At 43.0% G+C, this 19,954-nt stretch overlaps 1 protein-coding gene across 23 annotated transcripts in view; it reads right to left on the bottom strand.

Moving 5' to 3' along the window:
- Positions 1-1,332: 1,332 nt before the first annotated feature.
- LOC101159581 (unconventional myosin-IXAa) overlaps positions 1,333-19,954 on the bottom strand; it is a 135,203-nt gene continuing 116,581 nt past the window's right edge. For 5 of the 23 annotated variants that reach the window (XM_023955614.2, XM_023955615.2, XM_078948455.1 and 2 more), the window contains 21 exons: positions 18,988-19,289; positions 17,711-18,844; positions 17,049-17,139; positions 16,670-16,870; positions 15,490-15,587; positions 15,308-15,411; positions 14,996-15,216; positions 14,783-14,899; positions 13,156-13,344; positions 12,936-12,983; positions 12,165-12,276; positions 11,554-11,615; positions 10,041-10,233; positions 8,918-9,046; positions 8,677-8,782; positions 8,130-8,261; positions 7,860-7,983; positions 7,082-7,135; positions 5,352-5,551; positions 4,406-4,548; positions 1,333-3,705 (listed from right to left, as the gene is read on the bottom strand). In XM_023955614.2, the coding sequence (XP_023811382.1) occupies positions 3,320-3,705; positions 4,406-4,548; positions 5,352-5,551; positions 7,082-7,135; positions 7,860-7,983; positions 8,130-8,261; positions 8,677-8,782; positions 8,918-9,046; positions 10,041-10,233; positions 11,554-11,615; positions 12,165-12,276; positions 12,936-12,983; positions 13,156-13,344; positions 14,783-14,899; positions 14,996-15,216; positions 15,308-15,411; positions 15,490-15,587; positions 16,670-16,870; positions 17,049-17,139; positions 17,711-18,844; positions 18,988-19,289 (4,146 nt within the window). In that variant the 3' untranslated portion in view covers positions 1,333-3,319. Of the gene's footprint in view, positions 3,706-4,395; positions 4,549-5,351; positions 5,552-7,081; positions 7,136-7,859; positions 7,984-8,129; positions 8,262-8,676; positions 8,783-8,917; positions 9,047-10,040; positions 10,234-11,553; positions 11,616-12,164; positions 12,277-12,935; positions 12,984-13,155; positions 13,345-14,782; positions 14,900-14,995; positions 15,217-15,307; positions 15,412-15,489; positions 15,588-16,669; positions 16,871-17,048; positions 17,140-17,710; positions 18,845-18,987; positions 19,290-19,954 lie in introns of all 23 variants that reach the window. The other 18 variants (XM_078948465.1, XM_078948463.1, XM_078948459.1 and 15 more) reach the window with 11 other exon arrangements.

Genomic DNA, 19,954 nt, shown 5'->3' on the forward strand with positions numbered 1-19,954 from the left:
TGTACTCATGACGTGCAATGACAAAGTTGAATTCTATTCTATTCCACTCTACTTTGACATGTCTAACACGATCAAAGGGTTAAAAAACAGATTTGCAGTGTTTCTGAGTATAACTTTATAGCAGCTGCTTTGTTTTCATTGCCTGTTTTGTAAAACAGGAAGTTCTTCGCGAAGCAGGTCAGTTTCCAAAGTATTACAGGGAAATGGATACTAGGTGTAACGTCATATTTGCCATTAAAAAACTGTAATGAGCATTCTTTCCAAAAGACTTTTAAAATCCAGGACACTAGATTAGATAGTCCTGCACTATATAGTTTCTTTTAGTAGTTAGGGAGTAGGGAGGGAATTTGGACATAGCCCAACATTTACATTTTTAAAATGAAAGTATTCGGCGTAATGTCTTGTTGCACCCTGAGATGGAAGTACAAATAGGCAACCAGTTATAAAAAGAAAGTTTTCTTTGGTCAAAGAAGCCACTTTTCTAGAAATAACAGCTGAGTTCTTTCCAAGTCTTCTCCAGACGTTCCCACTAATGTGTGGCTTTTTTAAAGGTTGCTTTGCTTTCACTCATCACAAACCCGCTTTCTGGGGTTTAAGTCTGTAGACTTTCCTGACCACTCCCCCTTTTCAAGATTCCTATTTCATTCTTCTGTCTCTAGGTCATTCTGGAAAGCTTTGGTTTATGTTTTGGGTCATTATCTTGTAAGATGAGCCTCTGACTAACTAGGCTCATTCAGGGAACTGCATGATGCAGCAGAATACTGTGGTACCTGTGGTCGTTCAGGCTGCCTTGTCAAACTGTACAAATATCAAACCTTGGATCCAGACTGTTACCCTCATGGTCAAAACAGGCACTTTAACATTGGGAATTGGGTCATCTAGACCCACTAAACAGGGAGTTGAACCTTTTTTCTTCAATGATTTGTGATCTTCACTGGTGTCCATGGATTACATGAAATCCTCTTCACCTTTATCCACCTTTGTCATGGAAGGGATGACCCGTTAATGTAAGGGAGGAGTCATCTAAGATAACACAAGGGTTAAAATGACAGACTGTCAGTTTCTTTTTAAATGGGCGAACCAACAAACTCAACAAGGGATCAAATACTTATTTCCTCTACTGCATACTAAACCTCAGCTTGTAAACAAATGGATGGAAACTTCAGGTGATGCTGATGCAGCAAAGGCTGATCAGAAAACAAAGGAGTGACTGCAGAGCAGACAACACACCCCATTAGCTGCACGTTTTTCATTTATTCTAACATAAGATAGGAGGAATCCTATAACAGATTTAGTCTGCATGAGTGTGGAACAAAAGAGGACACGAGTCAATTTAATGTTTGGCTGCATTTTTCTTTTTTAATAAGCAGATGAACCCCCCCCCCCCCTATAGAGTTTTTTTCTTACAACCATAGGCATGTGGATATCATAAAAAAAAGAAAAGAAATATAACACAAATTGCACCTTATACATACATAACTGTGTCCCAAGTGGTGCAGACAGATTTATTTCTGCTTTGAAGCACAAAAAGAAGTTACAGAGTGGCCTGTTAAAATGTTGCCATGAATAATAAGTACGGAACTGTTTACAGGATAATATATCCTTTTATAACAGATTCTTTGTACATCCCAAAAGCATGATCATAAATAGTTTACATACACTGTGTATAAAAGAGGAACAAAGAGCAAAACAACCAGAGAAAGCAGAGCATGCCTTCCAGTGACAGTTACATGAACTTTTTATTTTATTCATTTTTTTGTATTTTTATTATAAATATTTTTTTAAATACTTTTTAATCATTTTCCCTCCAAAAATGCCATATGAACAAACAAAAAACAAAACAAAACATCCCGTCAAAGAGTAACATGAATGTATCTGAGTGGTAATGCATTTTGTTCTGACTTAAATACATTTACAATACGTTAGTGAGAGCAGAACTGCACGTCTGCACGCCTGCTTCATTTAGAGCAGCTGAGGCCGCCTGCATTCACAGAGACCTGCACTTTCCAAAGGAAGTGGATTGATGCAGACTGTTTTGTAAGATGAGAGTGAAGCTTGCTGAATGCAGATGGTTTAGTGCTTTTAATGCAAAGTCAACATCACAGGCAGTTTGGACATAGACAAGAAGAAAACAGTTCTGTGCAGAAACTCGTGGACGGTCTGAGCAAGCTGCTACAGGTCTGGTTACCAGGCAGATTAAATGCTACTTTTCACAGCCAGAACCGGATAGAAGATAGAAGAGCTACTGTTAAGTTGAAGGAGAAGAAGAAAAGGAGGAAGAGAGTGTGGCTCAGCGGACTTCACGGACGATTTGAAGCGTGTGGATGAGTGCAAGAGACTTAAGAAACCCCCCTTTCCTTTTAATGTCACTTAGTGTCACACGGTTGCTACGGAGACCTTTCCCATCCTTATACGAACATTCCTAGAGTATCCTGGTGTACGAAATCGAGACTTCACTCACTCATCCATTCACACAGGAGAGAAAAAAATGGCTTACATCAAAACCAAAATAACAGCTATAATACAGCAACAATATACATAAAAAAATTCAAGTCCTGACGCGGTAACACTGATGCTTCTGAGATAAACACAAGAGGAGGGAAAAACAAAGGCTGCGCATAAAAGGCAAGAAAAGAAATAAACACTTCCACCTGACTCACCATCGAGTTCCGTTCACGCCTGACCTGAGGCGCCACCAGCACGGATGACCAATTTCTCTTCCTGGTATTTATCAGAACCGGGAAAGTAGAGCAGAACAGAAACAAAAGTGGAACCTGAATTTCTGACTGTACAAAACAGAAAGTAGAATTAAATCAATAAACAACCAGGAGCAGAACTGGACCTTCTTTCTATGTACATTTCAGTCCACTGCATAATAATAATAATAATAATAATAATGAACATACAGCTGTAACATTATCCTAGCGTTGGGGGGGGGGGGGGTAGGGGGGCTGGTGCGTTCCGTGTAAACGTAAAGAGCAAGAAGTCGTCTGCCGCTTCAGTCAGTATGGCTACATTTTTTTCTGCGTGGCTTTAACCACCTGCTAAAAACAACAGCTGTGTAGGATTTGGCTTTGCATGTTTTCTGATGTGTGTGCCTTCCCTTCTGTTCCTGTTGCCCCCCCCCCACCAGCAGCTCTCATGGACGGTCAGCGCTCTGCCTCTGACCATCTGCTGTTGTGTCCTGTGCCAGTTTTCCATCACTTCTCCATTTTCACAGCTTTCTGCTTTCACTGAGGCCAGAACTGGGGGGTTTGAGGGTGATCTCCTTGCCCCCCCCTAAATACACCGTTCTGTTCTAAGACGGCCCTCCTCTTCGTCACACCATGAATTCCTTGTTGCCGTACAGAACCAGCGGCTGTGGCCCGGAGCCAAAGTCCGACTCTCTCCGGTGGCTTCCTGAGGACTCGCGCGGCGAGCTGCGGCTCAGTCTGAGCCGGAGTCGCGTCTTGCTGCTTTTGTGGCCCTCTTCTGCCTCGGCCAGTGGGGCCCCCAAACCAGCAGATGTGAGCAGGGGTCCAGAGGAGGAAGAGCGGAAGCGATAGTGAGGCATCGGGGAGCCGGAGGTGTTGGAGGAGACGGAGGAGGAGAGCTGGTAGGAGGAAACGGTGGAGGCGGAGTCTGCAGAGTCTTGGGAGTCTGGTTGGCGGCACAGAGCTCGCCGCTTTTTTGCCTCAGACTTCCTGGATCGGAAGGTGCTGCGCTCTGTTGGAAAACAGCAGTGGAAGAAATAACTGAAACATTGAATTAATTATAGCCCCCCCAATTCCTATGCATTAGGAACTTCCTGGGGGTCTGAATTTTTGTATATGAGCACTGGACAGAGTGAGTGTGACGTCACCCTTAGACAATGGTTTACTCCTGGCTACAATAAAATGAAGTCAGTTCAGACGCCATTTTTCCGCCATACTGACGTTACCATTTGGAGCCAGACAAAGTAAGTAAGCAGTGTTTGGTCAGAGTCGATCTGGGTCAACGTTTCCATGGCAACCACCATCACCAATCAGGCGTTAGCTTGTTAGAAGTCAACACCCTTACCAATAGGAAGGCGGCTCGGGACAGTTTTAAATGTTGGACGTGGGGGCCAATTGGTCTGTTTATAACTTCAACAACTTGTACTACAGCAAAAACAATTTTTTTAAAATAGGATTAACAAGAACATGTTTAAAAAAAGGTAGCAGAGTAAGAATGTTTATTCTGATAAATAAAATGACTGAGTAATAGCTGTTTATTCTGCTATACAAGTCCATGGGATTTGCAGGTACTTCCTGTTTGGAACGCCAGGGGGGAGGAGTCACTCAGTCCAGTTCTCATATACTGAATAGCTGGATTGAAAGCCATGTAAAATTCTAAAAGGAAATGTCTAGTTGTATGACACAAATGCATGCAACACACTTTTATGTACCCGAGGGGTCAGATGTGGCTCCCTCCGTCTCCATGGTGATGTTCTCTGAGCTATCTGCTGTGCCGATGGATGCCTCAGACTCTGGTGTGTCATCGTCGGACGCCCGTGGCTCCAGGATCAGCATCTCATACGTCAGCTCTTCTCTGCAGACGGCCAAAAGGAAATGGGAGGTTTTTTTTTCTAACATCAGCCTTTTTCAAGGTGAAGCTGGAGGTCAATTAAAACTAGTACAAAAACATAAAAATGTCCTCAGAAGGAATATGTAAAAAAATAAAAGAATTTTACCAGAATTAGTTATTTCATATTTTTAAGTAATTACTATTGATAAAAGTAAACGGTTTGTTTCATGGATAGATGACAAAAGAGTTTCTAACCATACTCATCTCTTTTTATTTTTGCTTTGGTTCTTTTTTCTTAAAAAAACAACAAAAAACTGTCCATTCCTGTGTGGAATACAATTATTCAGGAACTTTGAGCCTTAAAGTTAATCTAATCAAGCAATACATATTTTTGGTTAATTATTTGAATTTATTGTGATTATTATTTTCCTTTTTAAATATTATTTTGCTCCTCTAGACATAATTTTTTCCATGAAATTATTTGAAATATAAAATGTAGTTCATTTTAAGCACCTATTGTTTTGAGTGTAATTACAATTACTGTAGTTTAGAGGGTTTTTCATTCGTTAACCTTTAACACCCAAATTTTTTTTTCTTCTTTTGGATTTTTGTAGAGAGAGAGAAGAGACACAGAAAGCAGCTTCTCAATTAGCTTCTTTGCCCTAAACATTTCCCTTTAGAATAAAAAACTAGAGATATACTACATTTAACCTTAAACTTTCAACCTGAAAAAATATTTGCCACAGCAAGCATGGAGAATTAGGGGTTAAGTGGTTGTGCATCTGTTTTAGGTTGAGAAGAGTATAAAACAGCACAGTGCTGCATACTTTTCTTTCTGCAGACTCTCGATCTGCTCGGTCAGTATTCGCTCCTCTTGCTGCATGGCCAGCTGCTGCTGCTCACTCAACCCGACCTCCGCTGCGTCCTCTTCTTCTCCTGCAGTTCCCCCTTCAACCACAGGGGGGCCTTTGGGGCTCAAAGGAGGCGAGGTCACTTGGGAGCCGCTCTGCCGGGCGCGGCTTTTGGCCTGCAAATAACAGGAACAACAACATGTGGGATTGAAGAGACGGTGGGCGATGAGGAGACTGCGATGGAGAACAGGGAGCGTAGGCGCGACACACGGCTGGATGTGCAGACTCCACACCGACAACATCACTGCTGGAAATACTGGGAGGGCGGCTCCGCCCACACGCATCACACACAGGGAAGCATTACCTTCAGTTTAAGCTTTAGCTGCCTTTCAAGGCAAAGTTGGGCAGAAACAACAAGCGCAATGAGAAAAGCTGCATGGCTGTTCTCTCTGAGTGAGAAAAGGCATGGACATGAGGACAGGAATGAGGTCAGAGGCTGACGGCACCGCTGACACTTGACAGTCAGTCCAACAGTACTCCAGGTTTCTATGAGGGTTTGGGTCAAAGCTTAACTCACCAATGCGGCTGAAAAAAACACTGTTCAAGTTAGAAACTGAATCCATTTGTAGGGAAACGATAAAAGGCCAAGATTAGAAATTTCCTTCATAAAGCGGAACGGCAGCGTGGAATTCACATTGGTTTTACTGGACACATAACAGCGGCCCCTCGATATATTGTGGTTCAGCCTTTCGCAATCACGCTGTTTCCTTGATTTTGTTTAGTGCGATTTTGCAGCGCCTTTTCTTATTTATCACACTGCATTATGTTCTGTGTCCTAATTGGCTGTTGACCTTGTCATTCAGTCTCCTCCGTGCCATCTGTCCAGTACAGAATGTGTTCAGTTTGCCAAATCTGCAAAAAATCTTTAATCGTGATCTGATCTTGTACCCCGACCAAATCTTTCAAATATCGGAATATGGGAAGCTGTGAAAAAAAAGTTTGGAAAAATATTCACGAGTTCTGAACCACTTTGACATTTTAACACCAAGACTCTTCCAACTGTAGGTACGTGTGCTAGTATCGGGTAGCAACAGTCTAGGGTGAACATCATTTGCTGAAAGTGCGTTCAAGAACCCGCATTCAGCCCGTTCTTGAACGCACATCACATGCCCGTTGTGTACATAGCATGACAAGCAGAATGGTAACATAGAAAAATGCATTATTTTTCCATGCAGTCTGGCCCACTCTGAAGAGTGCAATGAGTAACTACACCAGATTTAACCTGTAATTTCACACACTTTCCTATTAGAGACTCTTATTTATTATAGGACTGATGCAAAATCAGTCCAGCTACAGTTTTCTACATGTGTCCTGTGTTTTTTGAGATTATTATAAATGTCCAAATATTTAAAATAGAAGCAATTTATTTCCTGAAATGGATTCTAACTCTTAAAATAATTCTATAAACCTTCCGATTTGTAAAAGTAGTGTTACGTTTTAGTCGCTGTGCTGAACTCTAAAAAACACCAAAAGAAAAAAAAAGATGGACTCTAAAGATGAGACACCTAACAGTGACCTTAAAGACAGACTGATGGGGAGCCTTGTGACTGGACGGTGCAGACATTATGGGCGAGCTGAGCGGTCCGATGATGGACAGGACAGGACTGGCTGGAGGCAGAAGAATGGTATGGGAGGGGCATACATACCAAGGTGGGAGTGCGGGAAATGCTCATAAACCTAACAGCAATTAGTACAGGTTTCTGGAGGGAGGAAGGAAGGAAGGAAGGAATGAAGGAAGGAAGGAAGGAAGGAAGGAAGGAAGGAAGGAAGGAAGGAAGGAAGGAAGGATAGATCAAGGTTAGGGAACTGCAATTTCAACTGTGAACAACTGGGTCTGACTGTTTGCAGGTCAGAAAATGAGCTGATGATCATAGAGAACCATGAATAAATACATAATTAAGGACTTGATATGAAACGTTGTCTTAAAATGTAGCTTTTAATAAACTCAGGTTTCTTCCTCCATACCTGCAAATCACTACAAGCCCGTTTATGCAGGAAGTTCAAGCGCTCTTGCAATAGGATGACTTTTGATAACCAGCTTCCATTAATCATCTTTATAATGTTTTGTCTTAAAAAACAGATGATTTAAAAGTGTTCTTATTTAGCTGCTTTGCCTTGTTGGCAGACATTTGTACATTGAGGGATTTTGGAGATCAAGTCTATCATAAAAAAGCAGCCAATTTCATTTAGTAAAAAAATACATAACATAATTTTTAGAGCTCCTGGCTTCCAGATAATAAAGAATAAGCAGAACAATGGAAGATGGAAACGAAGGAAAAAGTCCTGCCGTGGTTGTGTTGGAACCATGCCGTTGAGAAATTCAATTCATTTAAATGAGTGGAGGGAAGAGGCAGGAATGACTTCTGCTCAGTGACGCCTTAGAAAAGTTGGAATTGTTTTTAGCTGAGTGAGTTCTGATCGTACCATGGACCTCCCAATGTGGGTCAGTCGGCTCTTGGCTTTGCCCTCTGCAAACTCCAGACTGCTGATGTCTCTCAGATGAGCTTTGTACTTGCTCATCTGCTGGTTGATGATCAGCTCCACACACCTATAGAACACAAGATGGAGATGAAAACCGAAGAGCAACCATTTCAGGTAGTTACTATATCAAAGTATTACTAGTCAATTTCCAAGGAAACTAAATCTAAATTCTACATGAATCAAAGAGTCATGTGTAGCCAGTGATGGACGTACGCTGTGGTTTTGCTGATGTCTTGGACGCTCTGCAGAGGGTCGATCGTGTCGGGGCAACGGAGGACGCAGGGAGCAAAAACGATGGCGAGCGCATTGGCAGACATCCTGTTGGTTTCCTCCTGCAGTGCAATTCTGTAACACAGCGGTACTTTATTACTGATGCTGATCATTGGAGGATCAGAACAACACTGGCGTAATGGACCTGCTATAGTGAAAACTGTGTTGTTGTTTTTTTTTTAAGATGTTCTTGTTATACATTTATGTTTTTTTTTATATATATACATTTATGTTTTTATATATATATATATTTATTGCTGCTCCAAGCTCTATGTCCTTGAAAACAATACAGGTTTTTTGATTTTGGCTTAAAACAGCATAATCAATAATCCACCTGGAACGTTTTTACAATCGATCAAAAGATTATCAAAGTGTGACTTTAAGGAGACAGCAAATCCAGAACTGCACCGATGCTCACACACTGGCTGCAGTTTACCTTAAAATGTTTCCTTTAGGACTTCTTGTCAAACAAAAGCATCTTCCTACTCACCTGACCAAATGGAAGATGAGGCGCTCCAGCGTGCTGAGGTGTGTCCTGCTCAGCTGGTCAATAACAGAATACACTCCTCGGATCACCTCCCGCTTGTCCGGCTGACCTGAAGATGAAACACACACATCGACGGCATTGGACCACATTTCCAGCCTGAAACCGGCTCTCAGCTGCAGGAGCCTGCCTCCAAAGAGAAGATCTGCAAATCAGGTGCTGCAGACTGGCTTTAGTGACAGCTTACCCATGGCTCTGAGAAACTCTTCATAAAGTTCAAAAGTCATGAGGGGGCTGGGCAGGTCCCGGAGCCACTGTTTGAGCACGCTGGCAATGACGTGGATGTTGTAGTCATCCAGACTCACGCTGCTCACATCTGGACAGAAGAAATTTAGATTCAGTCATGATAGTCAGATTTCTGTTCCCCTGAGTGAAAATCTGCGTCTTTTGGAGTCAAAGAACAGTTGCTACCTCCAGAAACTACCTACAGTTTTATGTGATCAACAGCTGGTGGCTCAATTGAAAGATTGTAACACAAATGAACAAACAACCTAAAAATGAAACTATGTTTACAAAAAAACCACCAAGAACAAACTGACAGTGCAGTAAAGCTTTATTTTTTTTTTTGAGGGATTAAGATTCAGTGCAAATGTTGGGTATAGAAATGGACAGATGGTGCGTCACCCACTGCTCTGTAATCAGAGCAGTGGCCGACTACATATGACCCTCCAGAAGTGGAGAAATGCAACTGATAGTTGCTGGAACACGCCAAGTGTAAGGAGCTGAGGGCTGGAGAGCCGCATGTCAATCAAAAGGCCATGCTCTCAGTTTGAACAAAACCATGAGGGGCAGTTGTCGTTAAAGAAGGTGTTTATGGGGATTTTAACATGTTCTTGTGGCATATTGGAGGACACATATATAAAGAAAATGAAGATTAAAACTGGATTTCTGAGTATATCTTTATTCAAAACGCTGGGAATTAGGAGCAGAAAATACGTTTTGAAAAAGAGCGCATTTGTTACGCAGAAAATATGCTGGGTGGGCCGAAAGCTCCCTGCTCCGAGCTCCCAGCAACGGGGAGGGGAAAGGTGGGTGGGGTTACTCCGTGTCAACAGTCCCGCCCACAACTCAGAGGTGAATTTCTGATGAGCTACTGTCGCTCCGAATAAACTATGTCCTAAAAAATGACACAGGTTTTTTGTTTTTTTGGCTAAAACAGTGTAATCATAATTCAAAAACCGCTGGGAATACTTTTACAAAATATCAAAAGATGATTGGAGTGGGACTTCAAAATAAAATGGACCCTGTGTACTTGAGATTCAAACATTGAGAAAAAGGGAAGTCCTGCCACTTGATTCTGTCAGCCTCACCTGTGTCCAGCCCCAGTCGGAGCTCTTTGATCTTATTGGTGGAGCCCGACTTCCTGTAGATCCCCTCTGTGTAGAGGCCATGCATCTCGATGTAGTTGATGAGTTTCTCCACCACCTGAGGAACCGGTCGATCCTCACTGGTCAGTCGGGACAGCTCCACGCCAAACTGCCGAGACGACAGCTCCTGGTCATACTGGAAAGAAAAAAAAAAAATCAATAAGTTAATGGTGGAGGGAGAAACGAGGATAAAACTACAACCCAGAGATTTAGATATGAAAATATAATCAATATAATCATAATTAAACCCTTTGTACAAAGAGAGAAATACCATCTTCCCTTTCTAAGATAAATACACACCAACTGTGAAACCTGAACATCCAGAAAAGTTAAATTCCAAAACCTCTTAAGACCAGAGCTTGTTTGTTAGGCTGTTTATTTCTTTGTTATTGGGGTCTTTGATAGCATGGTCTTACTGTTTTACATTTTTTGTGTGTAATGTTGCATGCCCCCCCCCTTTTTATTCAACTGTGTTCTGCGTCCTGATTGGCTGTTGACCTTGTCAATCAACCTCCTCCATGCTGTGTTTCCTGTACAGTGCGTTCAGTTTGCCAGATTTACATAAATCTTCAGTCTTGAGCGGATCTTTGCATTCATTTTATAATACTGGATTTATTTTCCAATGAAGGTTTAAACCACACGTGTCAGACTCAAGGCCCGCAGGCCAAATGTGACCCGCCATGTCATTTTATGTGGCCCGCGAGAGCATAAAAGTTTTTAATTTCTTAAAATAAAAAATAAAAATTGGTGTGTTTTTATTCATATCTAGGGGGAATCAGACTGTAAATATGGGATTGGGAAACTATACATTAGGACTTAAACACTGTCCATACAACCTAACCTGACAGAATCCAATGTAAAAGGATTTATGCTAAAGTAACAAGCAAACATGTGTTTTCTATGCAACTGGAATTATCACTTAAAAAAGTTATACTAAATAAATAATGAGTTATTTTAACATTAAGGAGTAGTTACATTTATTTTTCATTACATTTAGTTACATGTATTAGTTATATCTGGCCCTTTGAGGACAGCTTTATGCTGATGTGGCCCTATGTGAAAAGGAGTTTGACAACCCTGGTTTAAGGTTTGAACTTTGAGAGTTTAAACAAGCGAGAAAAGTGTTAAAAATGTTCCCGTCTGTCTGTCTGAGAGAAGTGTCGAGAGTTTGTAGTGAGGGGTGGTACAGCCTTAAAACACCTGTAATCCTATTTTTAGAACGTAACTCCCGCGATAAATGAGACAACACTGTATTGTCAAAACACAAAGCTTTGATTTACCCTTTAACGGTTGACAGAGAACCCCTCATTACATTTTTATTTTTGGCGTTTGTCTCAGTTAAAACCTGCTAACCTGGACTGAGCCTCGACTTTTCCCAATCACCTTGGATAAAACCCCTGAAGCAACAGCTACAAGCAAACAGCAACGTCTACAAAACAAAGGACGAAGGACCTACCTTCTTGCTGCACTTGGTGGTCATCTTGGAGCAGCACTTCCTGTGGCAGGCGTAGCGGCACACTGCAGGGACAAAAGGGGAGGCGGTCAGACTGAAGGCTGCGCCTCTGAACTGAGGAGGAGCAGACGGGCTGGTGAGCGCCGAGGCAGACACGAGGATCTGCACTCAGACGGCGCAGATGGAGCTCTGTAACTAGATAGAAGACAGATTTATGGAGGGAATGGGAGCTTTAATTGAATTTGCCCAACACTCAGGCTTGCAGAGAAAGTGTTTTAGCTTTTGGAGAATCACCGAGTGAGGCATGAGGGGGAGTGTGTAACATGAGGGTGGAAGCTACACACCTGGGTGTGAGTGGAAGTAGATAAATGAGTTAGAGGGTATTAACTGGGTTTGGGTTTTGAGCATATTTATGAGTCTTTGTAAAATCGGAGGCAAAGCTGCAGATTTGAGGATGTTTTTTAGAACAAATACAGAAGATGAGTGAGTGTGAGCTCACATCCACAAGAATGCATTTTCCATTAGCAGTCGATCAACAGACGTGACCTCATTTTTGATCGATGAAACTGATTCCATCACTTGTGGAAACATATTTGGATTGGGGCGGCTCTCACGTTTGCAGACGCAGGCGCGGTCCATCATCCAGATGAGTGAGGAGCAGTACTCGCAGTAGGTGGGGATGCTGTACTGAGTGGATTTGAAGATGTGGCCGTTGATCTCCTCCACCTGCAGGGGGCAGCAGAGATATCAGGTGTGTTATTTAAGAACTGCAGTGCTTTATTCAAACTGGCCTGTCTGCAGTGCGTCTCCCTTGTGTTGCGTAGGGAGTACGCCTCACGATGGTCACTTGCTTTACATTGCCTCCACCCCCCCTGGTGTCATCAATATCCAAATTTTCCGGCCCCATGCCCTCTCCTTCTCCACGCAGTAAAATGCCTATTTTGGGTCATAAAAGATGTTGTTTTTGTACTTTTGTACTTAAATTAAGCGTTGTCCGTTTAACAGAGATGGTGTTGTCCGCAGTGTTAACGTGTATTATTGTGTGGGCACATCACCATAAATATAAAATGAAATTTTATAAAGTTTTATTTGGAAAGTACAACAAAAAGTTTCATTTTGAGACCCAGATCCGTTTCCTGCATCTCCAGAAATTTGTTGCGGAATCAACTGGTCAACGGACTGAAATAGAACACCTCCTTAACGCTTGCATTGTGGAAGGATGAACGTCAGACGGAGGCATGACGGAGGCGATGTAAACATTCCAACTGAATAATGAGCGTTCTATTTTTTCGTGTCAACGCAACAGAGATGCAACGCAGACGGACCAGTGGAAATCTGGCTTAAGTTTAAACTTTACCATAAGTTAGAATAAATCTGAAACTCACTATGTCAGTTTCCTTTTTCCTGGACTTCTTGCGTTCCCGTTTAGGAGCCTAAAGAGAAGAGAATACATAAAACCTCAACATATTTGTTCCAAAAATTTTTATATTTTTGTCTCTTTGGAGCTTTTTACTTTGTTGATAAAAAAAAAAAAAAAAACAATTTCAAAGATCATAATCTGAGAGTGAAAAAGTTTTTTTTTGAACAAAACTTGGATGAACTGACCCGGCTGATGGTTCCCTCCATGGGTTTATATTCAGTCATGAATTCGTCCAGGAAGACCTTGAAGGTGTTGACCCACACCTTCACAGGTGACTCACTCCAGTCTCTCTGCTCCACCCGCATGGTCTTCTCTAGAATGTGCTCAAACAGTGCATACAGATCCTTGTAGCGGATGCTCTTCCCATCATCCATCTTGGAGGAGGAAGAGACAAAAAAGAGAAAGAGATATTAATAAATGCCATGAGTCTTTAAGTCTTTAACACAAGAGACGTCGCCGGCGATGCCTAAATGACACACGCTCCTTGATGTATTGTAACTCACAATTGTTATTGTTTATGCGACCATCGATTTACATTGATTGTGTTAGCACTTCACTACTGAAATGAAGTGTTGTATAGCAGTTAAAGGCTGCTTTTCTCCGCTTCAGAATTACGTTAAGAGCCTAAAAGGTTGAAGAATTACAGTAGTTGAAAGCCAAAGCTGCTGTGTTAAAGGAGCTTTAACTTATGTTAAAGGGTTAACATAAACAACCCAGTCTAGAAGACCTCCACAAAAACACTAACATGTTTGTGATGCAATGACATTTCATCAAGTATGTACTGAGCTTAAAATGTAGTATGAACCGAAAGAATCGGGGTTAGTGTTTTATTTTCTTCAAAACTGAGAAAAATGAAGTCAAAATGTTTCTCTGCTGCCCTCTAGCCTTCAGATAGGACACAGCTCAGCATTAAAAAAAAAATAGGCGTCACCCACTGTTTTTAAGATGTGAAAAAATCTTGTCAGAACATCTGAAGATCCTTAATAACATCAGTTTTGGTAAACTCACGCAGAGGAAAACAGGCCAGAGTATGATGATCTAAACTCTGTTTTAAGCCTCAGCCACATGCATCTGTTTGGGTGCTGTGGATTTTGGAGAAGTCCTGGACCCTGCAGGGTCGTCAAGAGGAGGGGCTGCACGGACACTTAAGGGACGTTGTTAAAAATAAACTGTGTGGTAAGCGTATCGTTAAGTATTTGTAAGATAATGTAAGTTACACGCACTTATGATGTACAGGGGATGCTGTCGGATCATGTCTGCACTCCAGTCATTAGTAAGGAAATGCCAGACGCATGGGATGTGCAGGTGATGCTTAAGTGCTCATAGGACGCCTGTTGGGTGTCCACACAAACTAAAGCGATGGTCTAATTTCTAACAGTCAGGCTGCATGCACGGAGAGCACAACACAAGGAACGCTCACCTATCACTTGAACAGCTAAATGGGCCGTTTGTGCCGTGTGCAGGATTTGAAAAAACAAATGAAAAATCCATACGACACATTCCTTCAACCTTATTTACCCCTGCGTGTTAAGTCTTCGCTGCGATCATATGGCTTTACAGGTTGACCAAGCGATCTAGGATCTTGACATTTCCTGCAACCACCTGCTCTGTACAGATTTATCCGTTTTCCACCCACAGATAGCTCATATCCACCCATAAGGGAAGTTGTGACTAAAGCTTGAATATGTGTGCATTCTGACTGAGGAAGAAACCGTTATAATTTTAGAAAAAGCAACAGTAGAGTTTAATTTTAAAAAAATTGACACTGCTTTGTGTTGACTAAAGAGGGGAAAAAACATCAGGAGGTCTCACAGCCAGAGCGGTGGAGTACGAGTTAAAGATGTTGATCCGAAACTCCTTGAGTGCCTTCTTAAAGACGACATCTACCATTGTGTCCTTTTTACTGTCCTCAGAATCCAGGTCAGCAATCTGGGGGAAAAACAGCATTATTATTATTATTATGAGTCACTCTGACTGCTGCTGAGGTTGAAGCCAAACCAAAGCCAGACTTCAGCTCCCTCTGACCTTTTTCATGAGAAAGTCATTCATGCTGCGGTAGTCGCTGGCAGAGGTGAGGATGTGCAGGGCGTCGTTCTGCCACTGGGTGGGCTCCAGAGTGATGCTGCTGATCTTCACACTACGGCGCCGCCTCGTTTTGGGGGAAGGCTCTTTGTTCTCTTTGCTGTCCCGCACGCCTTGCATTGAAACCACCTCAAAGTCTGGACTGCGAGGAGGAGACGGACCTTCTGAAAGGTGACGGTGGAGACATTTCAGGATTAGTGAAATGCACAGTTGGAAAATAATGACAGAAGTTTAATCCAAACGGTTGGTTCTGACCTTGAGACTCTGCTGCTTCACTTCTGCTGGCCTGCTTCTCTCTGCTCAGCTTTTTCTCACTGTTCTTCGTTTTGCTCCAAAATCGCATCCTTCCCTTCATCCTGCTTAATGTTTAAGGGGAAACGCGCAGGTCGGTAAAAGCTCATTGCAAATAAAACAAGACATGACAGAAAAAGACCCACCTCCCATCCTGACTGGGGGTTTTTCTCAGGGTGTCCACTTTGCCCAGGTCCCCTGAGGACATGGTTTTATGAATCTTCTTCTGGTCTTTGTGGGAGGCCTGAACAGAAAAAGATGAGCACACAAAGTAAAAACAGGCACAAAAACAGTCTGTTTAGTTCTGTAAATGCATGCAGAGCTCAGAGAGACTCTCCTGGTTCATGATTCCCTGTAAAGGTCGACTCTTACAGATGAAGTTAAGTTACCTGCTACTCTAAAGCGGGAGGCAAAATGTCCCTTTGTGGCAAAAAATTAAGGTTTTTACCACACAAATGTTTAAAAAAGGAACAACTTTTTGCTTCTGTAAGGTTTTATGTATCAGCATATAATATACTCTGATACATAGAAGCTCAAGTTCTATGAATGCCAAACAAACCTGGCTTTAAATACCCAAAACTGTAAATGACGTCTTAATGAAAGTATTTAGCGTTGTTGATCACCATAGTAAATCTGACCAACATTGAGGTAGGGTTAGGAGAAAGGAGTCTTTTTCTCTGTTGTATCTGTCAAATCTATCAGAAAATGCTGACAGCCATCAGAAGTGGAGCGGTTTCCCTGAGTGAATTGAGAAGTCGTTAGTACGAAGCTGATTCCAGCATGCAGAAGAGAGTCTGTCAACATGCAGTGGAACTCAGGACACATGCTGGGTTTTTTTGTTTTGCTTTTAGGAGAGCAACCACAACAACTTTAATCATCATTTACTCAGTTTTCATCCACAGTTTCTTGGTAAAAACAAAAACATTTAATCCTTTTAGGATTGAAATGGCTCAACACTAAAAAAAGGCAATTAACAACTACTTAAAAGGGAGAATTCTGGCCATGAAAATGGATAACTACCAAAGATTCAGATGTGGTGCATCAGAACATGGTTGAACCTTCTGGAATAGATGATGTAGAGATGTGAGAAGTTTGGTCTTCAGGTAAACATGCAGCACCACTGATGACAGAGGCCTGTCACGTGTGCATGAATTAGTCAAATGTCCGTTCGATTCGACGGTTGCTTTAAAAAGTGGTTAGAAGTGTTAAGAAGCTCCTCCCCCTGGCGTGTTCCAACTGAGAAAAGCGGCAGAGGCGGGGGCGGGGCTCAAGTGGACAGAACGCTCGTTTGGAGGTCAGGCAGCCCTTGGCGATCCGGTGATTTACCATCTCCGAGTCGCTATGACAGTTGGCTTCAAGGTAGGCGCGTGGGGGAGACAGGGAGGGGGGCAGCGTGCAGGACTGGGCAGGGATGTAGTATTCGTCGTCATCGTCCGACTGCGTGGTTCCCTCTGAGTTACAGCGGGTGAGGAAGTCGGAGCGCGTCCGGGACATTCGTGCTTTCTTTTTGGGGCCGGGGCGGCCCACCTGCTTCCAGGCAACCACATGGACACATCAGCTGTGTGTGTGTGTGTGTTTGAAGAACAATCATTCTCATTTCAAAAACTGCAGCAGTCTTCAGCTGCATCTTTTAGGGGATATTTGACCCTAAATTTCCTGATGAAAAGCGTGTGATCAGAACAGTGGGGTGGTCTGTATGTCTTACCGCTCTGCCTCTGGATCCATCAGCTCGAGGGTCGTCCCGGTACATGGACAGAGACAGAGATCTCTCCTGGTTCACCAGGTCTTTGTCTGACCTGAAACGCACAAAAGGCTTCACTAAAAGTCCAAAACAAAACGGTAACTTTTGTAAGGAAGTCAACATTTGCTAAAAAGTTTTGGAAAAGGTTTTCTTTTGGAAATGGTGTTTTTTCTGGGTGCTTCCATCTTCATTCCACTTTATTTCATGATCTTGGAAACATGCAAGGATATTTTAATTTAATGTAAAATGCATCATTTTATTGACCAGAAAAAAATCCTTACAGATTTTTAACAAAATAAACAGATAAAGTTTTGGGGTATTTGCATTTTTTCTATAATATGGATTTATTATATTTATTATATGATAGATTTATAACACTGATACGTAAGAATTCCTCTGGTTTTTAGTACTTTTGTTTAATTATTTTAGGCTTTGTAAATAAAGCTCAGATATGAATGAAAAATGTATTTAAAGAACCATGTCCATCAGGAGGATCATTTAAAAATCTAAACTTTCTTAGTAGATCTGGACCAGACTGCAACTGAGTGAGCAGAACGTTATTCCTTCCTCATGCCACACAAACAAAAGCAGGATCTGTCTAATGTATAGCAATTCTCCAGACTTACTTGGAGAACGGCAGCTTGCGCCTCGGCGGAGTGGAGATTGTGCTGGAAGGTTTCTCCACCATGTTCACGATCACAGTCTGGTTGGAGCTCTTTTTCTGGGCTTTCGGTGGTTTGGTTTCCAGAACCGGGCTGGGAGCATCCTTTGCATGCCGTGTGCTTTTCCTATCCTGATGACTTGGAACAAGAACGGATTGGCTGGATTTTGGCTGTGGGACAGCTGGGATGTTCCCCTCTGAGGTGCAAATGTCTGACACCTCTGGTTGGTCTCCAGTAGTCCCTGAAGAGGAAGTCTTGGAGGACTTGCCCACAGCAGAAGCCTCCCTCTTTGCTTGGAGAAGAATTCCATGTGGGGCTTTTTTTGTTTCTGTTGCTGCACCTGAAATGGGAGTCACTTTGGGATCAGATCGTCCCGTCTGGGAGGCTGTGTCCAGGGTTTGGGCTGCCAGCAGCTCTCCCTCCTCCACAGGACTCTCCTTCTGCATACTGATCAGAACCACCACCGGCCTCCGGGACGTGGACTCTCTCCTTTTCTTTTCGGGGTTTGGTTGGTGGACTGGACTTTGGTCAGAGGGGATGTAAAAAGTCGCCCTCTGCCCCTGGACCTGGTTGGCAGGCTCCTTCACATGCTTTTCATTGTGGTTGGAGTCTCTCAGTGTCTCTGGAGATCCGGACCGTTCTGCAGGTTGATTTGAGCGAGAACCGGAGCCTCCTTCAGAATCCATCTCTTCCATTTCGAGTAGCTCAAAACTGCCGTGACTAGCCGGTGATCCGTGCGGTGAAGGTCCGTGATGCTCGTCTGCTTCGTCTTGGACTCCTTCGGGGAGTGAACCCCCCACGCTGGTGGTCCGGACTTTGAGGAGCTCCAAACTAAACTGGGCCTGCTCCAGCTCTCTCATTCGCCGGCTCTCTCGCTTTGACCGGTTCTTGTGGCTGCTTTCATCCGTGCTCCGGCTTCGCTCAGAGTCTTCATCCTTTTCTGCCTCAGCAGAGACGGACATGGCAGACTCGGCCTCTGCAGATGGTTCCGTGGAAGCACACCTGCTGCGGTCTCCTAAAGTGCCAGCGTCCTGCTCTGCAGGGGGCAGACCTGGCTGTCTGCAGACTCTTTCATGCTGTTGCTTTAAACTTTTAAGCCTGTTGAGGTTTTAGTAAGAGATTCAAGTTAATAATTCTAGCAGCAACAAAAATAAACATTGCAGCAAAAAAAAAAAAGCTGCCTATTTTTTAACAATTTCAAAATTAAATCTTCAACAAGATTTATACCAAGTCTCCCTCACCTGAGTCGAGCCAGGTAGCCTCTGCAGGTCGCTTGCAGCTGAGTGACTGTCCTGAGTATTCGGCGGTATCGCTTCCTTTCTCTGGACCCTCGCCAGATCCTCTGAATGGTGGTAGCTGCCCAGTGTCTGTGGCGGCGACAGCTTCTCCAGTTCTTCTGGATGACGACGGCGGAGGAGCGCTGCTGCAGGAACTTCCTGCGCTCCCTGTAACCTCTCCACGCCGCCTGCAGGCACACGGCCGCCCCCTCCTCCATACTCTGGTCAATGCTGGACTGCTTGAGGAGGCAAAGGCGCCACCACCTCTGCAGAGAAGATGAAACAGGATTAAGACGAGACGTTTTTAGACATTAGAAGCTTTTATCTAATGAAGATTTTTCTGTCCGTCGGAATACGCAGCAGAACTGAGATCAACTATTTTAAACAAGGTTGGAATCTTCTGCACCTCTCTCTTCAAACCACAACAAACTCTAGCTCCAAAGTGAAGTCAGACAGTAAAGCAGTCTAGAATCACATTATAGAAAAAAGTTTAAATCTTTCTCATGAAAAAAGGCATAGTGTGACATCATAAAGACCCACTGCAATGAAAACTGGGTTTTTAACATATTCGGGTGGCATTTTTCTGATGATAGAAGACACATATTAAGAAATTTAAGCTTTAATTGCATTTATGAATTTTTTTTATTCAAACTGTTGTGAATCAGGAACAGACAAAAAAAAGAGCTTCTTTTTGATGTAGAAAATATGCTGGGCGGGCCAGAAGCGTCCTGCTTGATCCGTGTACATCCTTGTTTTCCTCGTCTGATCTGGGATCTGACTCCAAACTGTTCCCCCTGGATAGCTCCAATATAGCTCACCATTTTTGTTGTGCAGCTAAAGTTAGGTTGGGGGTGGGAGGGGCTGTAAGCTAGCAGGAGAGCATGTAAACAGAGAGCTGTCAGTAACATAGAGGGAAAGCTGGGGGGAGGGT

The sequence above is a fragment of the Oryzias latipes genome, chromosome 6, assembly GCF_053564925.1.
Source record: "Oryzias latipes strain Hd-rR chromosome 6, Olatipes_Hd-rR_3.1".
NCBI lineage: Eukaryota > Metazoa > Chordata > Actinopteri > Beloniformes > Adrianichthyidae > Oryzias > Oryzias latipes.